Source organism: Triticum aestivum, chromosome 6A (assembly GCF_018294505.1).
Source record: "Triticum aestivum cultivar Chinese Spring chromosome 6A, IWGSC CS RefSeq v2.1, whole genome shotgun sequence".
In the NCBI taxonomy this organism is placed as follows: domain Eukaryota; kingdom Viridiplantae; phylum Streptophyta; class Magnoliopsida; order Poales; family Poaceae; genus Triticum; species Triticum aestivum.
This window is the reverse complement of record NC_057809.1, coordinates 463,522,977-463,529,292: the sequence shown is the minus strand read 5'-3', so window position 1 is coordinate 463,529,292 and position 6,316 is coordinate 463,522,977. Positions and strand designations below refer to the sequence as shown.

Sequence of the window (6,316 nt, the reverse complement as noted above, 5' to 3'; positions counted from 1 at the left end):
CTCTGAGGAATTTGTTCTGACTGAGGAGTTAGGAATTCGCCAGTGCGGATTGTCTACATAGTGAGGAACATGATAGCCCTAAGGATTCTGCTACTCAAAATTCCGATCGTTACTGTGCTACGCGCCAGCTGTCCCAAAATATCTACCCACCTAACGATCATATCATTGAAGGGCATTTATGTCTTATCATGTCGGTCTGTTCTCTAGGCTATAAATAGCCACCCCCTACAACCACTAGCTGGTTGGCTGCTCCGAGAGAAACTGACACTTGTCATCTGAGAGCATCCCATCCTCCGAGGACTTTGAGCGAAAATCATCAAGTGAGGAAAACCTAAACCCAAACACCTACAAACCCAAAGTGATTGAGCATCACTGAAGAGATTGATCCTGCGTGGATCCGACGCTTGTTACCTTTGAAGACTGTGCTTCTTCCAGACGGTTAGGCGTCAAGGTCTAGAGCATCCAAGAGGAATTGTGGATCACCGAGTGACCAAGTTTGTGAAGGTTCGGAAGTCACCTGAAAACTTACCACGAGTGATTGGGCGAGGTCTGTGTGACCTTAGCTCAAGGAGAATACGATGAGGACTGTGTGTCCTCAGGTTTAAATACCTAGCCGCTCCAACCAGATGTACAACTGAGACAGCAGTTGGAACTGGTCTACCAAATCATTGTCTTCACCAAGCTCACTGGTTCTATTTCCTCAACTCCTCCATTTCCTCATAACTGTGTTGAGTGCTTGTTCGTATCTGTGTTTGAGGACTTTGATTGAAGACTTTCTCAATTTCCTCAGTTCAATTTCTTCAGTCTGTTTGTCTTCATCCTATCCTGTGCTTACGCTTTCTGTACTCTATGCTTGTCTTCATTTCATCATGAAGACTATGCTTGTGTTTTGTTATGTTTACTTTTGAGTACTTATTCCGCTGCTAGTAGTTCTTCGCTAAGGAATTTCCTCACCTGCAAATTCCTTAGTGAAGAATTCATAAAAATCGCCTATTCACCCCCCTCTAGTTGATATAACGCACTTTCACTTTCAACATAGGAAACCAGTGTATGCATCATACAAAATCAGTACAACATGCAACAACAACAAATATGCCTTTGTAGCATGAGCCAAGTCATTTGCAACAAATAATTCGAGTTATCGCAATATGACACCAACGTGAACATAGCAAAAAGTATATGAGTATGTTGAAAAAACATGTGCAAAGTAGAAAAAATAACCTCAAACCTGCTACCTCTGGCAGTCCAACTATCAACATGTGAGCTGCCTAGACCCATCCACCCTTGGGCATCATTCTCCCCAAGCTCGACGCATTTGGGACCTCTAGTGCCGAGCCCCACCTCGAGCTTCAAGATGATTCCTGAGTCGTGAGATCTTCATGCGCTTTCATCAAGGTGGAGTAGGAGAAGAAGCATGAAATGTGGAGAATCCCACTAAAAAGAAGGAAGAGAGGAGATCGTGGGCGGACAAAGATGCAGTGATGGGAATTAGCAAGAGAGAATTGTGTGTGTGGGTGTGGGAGGAGGGGAGCAAACAAGAAAGCGTCATGGAGCAATGTGGTTGGCCGGATGACCTTTTTAAACATACAAACCTATGTGGAAAAAAATCATCCTTGGAAAAGAGGAACATTCGACAACGACGCCAAATCTAGGCAGGGGGAGGGGGTGTCACAAAAAACCGACGGCAATTGATACATTTCGATTTGCTTCATTGATTCGATCTATAGCTCCCACGAACCACACATTTCATGGTTCGAGTGAAAAAAAGTTTTTGGACAACCCGTGAAAAAACATTTTTGGACAACCCTACACAGTTCCTGCAAATTTACCTGCTGGTTTCACTAAAATTAACCAACGTAAATGCCGAAGAACACAATATTGCACTAAGGTGTACTTTTTTCACAGCCTCTAAAGAAAATGAAAATGACTTCCCCTAAAAAATATTTTTGGAGGGGTCCCTAAAAAGTTTTTTGTAGTTGCCCTAAAATATATATATATGAAAATGACAACAGAAGTATAACGAAGAACAACAACAGCCCAACTACAATGACCCGGGAATACGTCTAAGGCCCAACAGCCCGGCCCACTTCCTCAACAGAATGGTGAGCGAGCCGGCGCTAGCTGCTTCCGGCTCCGCTTACCGGACGACCCGCCACAGCTCGGCTCCGCCTCCGACGACGCCGCCCTCGGCCGCTTCCCGTTCTGCGGCTCCGACCCGGCAGCCTCCTCGCCCGCGGCGGCCGCCTTCCTGTTCACGCGTAACGCGCATCTCAGCCCCCGCTCGCTCTCCCCCAGATGCTTCACCTACATGCACGCGTCCCCCAGTTCTTCGAGTCAAACTGTGCACGCACGTACGTGACACTAGGCATACTTCCAGACGACAACATGGCGTTTACCTTGCAGAAGAGGGAGCAGTACTCGTGCCCTGACGAGAGCGGCCGGGCGCACGCGGCGCAGGGGTTCTCGGCGCAGGCCGAGCGCTTCCTCGCCGTGCGCTCGTTCAGGAACACCACCTCGTGATCGCTCACCGTGTGCGACTGCATGCGGCCGCGCATGCATTTGAGCGCCGATCGAGAAACAGAACGGCCACGCCTGAATTGGGCGATCTTGGTGTGCGTACCTGGATGCCGGTGCAGTCGAACAGTTTCAGGTCGTCGACGCGGACGACGAAGCAGGACGCGTACTTCCAGATCTTTTTTGCCCCCCTCATACCAGATAACAAGACCGATCAGAGCACGGCGAGGTGAGGACATCTGATCACCAAGCGTCGCTCGCAAATGTATTACCTGGAGGACGTTGTGGGAGGGATCGTGGGGGAGGCAGTGGCGACAGAGGGCGGCGGCGCAGTCCGCGCAGAAGTGGTTCTTGTCGTTCTTGCGCTCCGCCGGGTGCACGGCGCACGCGTCGAAGAATTCCTCCGACAGCAGGCCACGCAGCCACTGCGGGGTGGCGCGCACGGCCGAGGATTGCATCGCCGCCCCGCCACGCGCCAGCCGGTCCTGGCTACCTACGGTGGGCGCACACGGCGCGGGGGTCGATCGGTGCCGGAGACGCGCCTCCAGGCGTGGTGGATGAATGGTTGAATTGGGTTGCGGCCGTTGGGTGGGACGGATTCAAAGAGCGAAAAGCGCGGGGCGTTCGGCACTTCTGCCGTTGCAGATGGAGGCGATTCTATGCAGCGATCTACTACTGTTTTACAGCAACTCCACCCGTCAAGCATAATCGTCCAGCAACCTAACTTTTGGCCGAGAAAACCGCTCTAGCAGAATCGCTGTCCGACGCTCACCGGCATCTATACTACCTATATCTATTCTATACTTCTATACTACTTATAAAAAAGCAAACATTATCTTTTCTAAGTGCATCCCACAAAACATACACGAATACATTACCATCGTATGATTAGCCACTAAACTTAATCTAATAGCTAGCCTTAACCTAATTTGTTCTCTGTGTGCACTTATCTATACTACTTATAAAAGAGCAAACATTATCTTCTCTAAGTGCACCCCATAAAACGTACACGAATACATTACCACCGCATGATTAGTCTCACTAAACTCAATCTAACGGCTAGTCTTAACCTAATTTATTCTTTGTGTGCACTTAGCAATTTATATTGACTGACCGTACTCCACCGCGGAGGAAAATATGAAAGTCCATGTCCAGTCAATTAGGAAACTATAATCACGGACACTCGTATTAAAAAACTAATCACGGGCGCATCTAATTATTAGAAAATTAATCACGGGCGCAACCTATTATTAGGAAAATAATCACGCGCGCATTCTATTAAGAAATTAATCATGGACGCATCTAATTATTAGGAAACTAATCACGGACACTTCCTATTAGATAACTAATCATGAACACATCTAATTATTAGAAAACTAATCGCGAGCGCATCCTATCGTCTTGGGAATCGCGATCGCGAGTCGCCTGCCGTCACCAGCCCACCACCCACGCAAAGCCACAGTGGGAGACACGCGAGGAGGAGCTGCGGCTTCCTCCGAACACACAGACACGTGCCGTCGCCGCTTTCGTCTTCTGTTTGGAGGCCAGGTCACTTTTCTACTGACTGCAACGACTTCGTTCACGTCCTGGCATGTTCTCCGGGAACCATCGGCATCCGCGTCGACTTCAGCTCCGTCCACAATACCCACTGACAACCACCCACCGCCGACGCCCTTCAAGTGGGGGCAACGCTGAGTATCCTGGACCAGTATAAGCGGGTCAAAAAAATCGAGTGGGGGGCGCCCCGGTGCATGGAGGGCGCCGCCTCAAAGTTGGACGACTGATTCACCTGCGTTGACAACACCACCCAGCTGTGAGAGGACACGGTCGCCGCGGCCGCTCGCAGGCCTGAACGACGGAGATGCTCGCCTTCACGCGAACGCGCCACACGCACACACTAATCAGATAAGCATCGAGTGTTGTTTTTTTACTGTCATCGCTACCTCGCTGGTGGTGACACATCTAGAAGTACACGTACTAGAGATGAGGCAATGAGAAACAGAGGCGCGCTGGAGCACACACAGTTGGGTTTCAGGCAACCAATGCCTTCTTTTTTTCTTTATTTTTTCACTGATTTTCGCGTACTTGCAACAGACATCCCTGTTTTTTAAGTACTGACTACCGGTTATTACATGGCCAACTCACGACTACATAGTGAACTCGCAGACAAATTCGTTGCACCAAGACCTTACTTGCAGTCATGAAATTACGTGAAAAAACCCAGAAGTTTGCATAAGTTTTAGTGAAAAAAATAAAGTTCGCATAAGTTTTACTAAAAAAAACTGAAGTTTGCATAAGTGTATTTGTTTGTCCAACAGATACATGGCAATTGTAATTTTACATGAGCATTTTCATACCGTCCTTATCTACAATTGAGTTAACATGTTTTTCTGATAGAAAACTTGGACCACATACAAGAGAAGCAAAAAATGCATGTTGATTATGATGATGACGAATGTAGGATATTTCGTGGTCATGGTAAATTCTCATATCATTTATTTTATTTCATTATTGCACTCTACATTACATACTACGCACGACCATTTTGGTAGAGGTGACGAAATTCGCATCATACAGAGAGACCAACCATGTTTCTCCGAATATCTTGAATCATGATCCTTATGACTTCATCTCTACTACTTATAAGAAGTACATTTTTTCGTTTGACTATTTCCTGACTTGAGAGCTAAGGTATGTTTTATCCACTAGAGTTGCTAAAATTGGAAGCATGTCTGCAATTTTTTTCTTTCTAAACCGGCATTTGTTGGCCTTTTTATGCCACTGTTATTCTTACAAGTGGTAGCCTACGTGATGGGGTCATGTACCTAGGGTAGGGTCACGGACCTGTTCCAAGTAACTCACCCTAGGACATCCCTAGAAGAGGTCGCCTCCCAGTCGACCAACGAGGACTCACTCGACCAACGAAGACTCACTCGACTGGCCTGAAGGACTCGACCACGAAGACTCACTCGACCACTAGGAGGTCAAGAGGCACTCTGCACCGCAACGGCCTGTAATTAAGTAGACTTTATGATAGTAAAGGCACTTTATGTGGGGCGTTACCAGTAACGCCCCAGACTTAACCCACCTTAAACCCTCTCCTGCGTGGGCTGGCTGGGGTCCTGGCGCACTCTATATAAGCCACCCCCCTCCACAGGCAGAGGGGTTCGGCACCTTGTAATCCATACATTCATAATCCACTCGACCACCTCCGGGCTCCGAGACGTAGGGCTGTTACTTCTTCCGAGAAGGGCCTGAACTCGTACATCCTTTGTGCTTACAACCTCTCCATAGCTAGGACCTTGCCTCTCCATACCTACCCCCCACTCTACTGTCAGGCTTAGAACCACGACAGTTGGCGCCCACCGTGGGGCAGGTGTTTTAGCGATTTTGTGGAGAAGTTGCGATTCTTCCAAGTATTTTCATCATGGTGTCTGCTGGAGTTTTGATCGAGGGTCAAGAGATCCGTCTCGGCACTCTCACCTTCATCGCCGACGACTCCGCATGGCTCCAGGAGGCTCCACTCGACGTAGATGCGCTCCCCATCCGCGGTGCGACGCATTTTCGCGCATGTGTCCGCGGCGTTCTGCTGCGGCAACCATCGACCCAGTATCGGTCGGATCTTCCATCTTCCACCCTCCCGGTCTCCCGCCAGCGCAAGCGCTCAGGCCGGTCGAGGCTTCTGCGATGGGTGAGTCACGCGGTGGCTCGCCAGTCGGCCACTACGCAAGTTGCGGCAATCGAGCCCAACGAATCTCTCTACGGCTTGTTCGATCAGTCGACTGGCTCCGGAGAGACTGCA

General features: G+C 49.0%; 1 protein-coding gene across 1 annotated transcript; it reads right to left on the bottom strand.

The window, feature by feature from the left end:
• Window positions 1-1,911: 1,911 nt before the first annotated feature.
• On the bottom strand, window positions 1,912-3,169 carry LOC123127936 (protein RGF1 INDUCIBLE TRANSCRIPTION FACTOR 1-like). Its single transcript, XM_044547799.1, has 4 exons — window positions 2,787-3,169; window positions 2,621-2,692; window positions 2,397-2,537; window positions 1,912-2,304 (listed from the first exon to the last, which is right to left on the bottom strand). The coding sequence occupies exons 1-4, from the start codon at window positions 2,970-2,972 to the stop codon at window positions 2,092-2,094; spliced, it is 612 nt and encodes a 203-aa protein (XP_044403734.1). The 5' UTR covers window positions 2,973-3,169; the 3' UTR covers window positions 1,912-2,091.
• Between the last annotated feature and the right edge of the window lie 3,147 nt (window positions 3,170-6,316).

Coding starts and splice junctions, on each gene's coding strand:
- LOC123127936 (XM_044547799.1), bottom strand. CDS start 2,972: ATGCAATCCTCGGCCGTGCGCGCCACCCCGCAGTGGCTGCGTGGCCTG. Junction 2,693..2,786: donor CCTCCCACAACGTCCTCCAG/GTAATACATTTG, acceptor GGGGCAAAAAAG/ATCTGGAAGTACGCGTCCTG. Junction 2,538..2,620: donor TCGACTGCACCGGCATCCAG/GTACGCACACCA, acceptor GGCCGCATGCAG/TCGCACACGGTGAGCGATCA.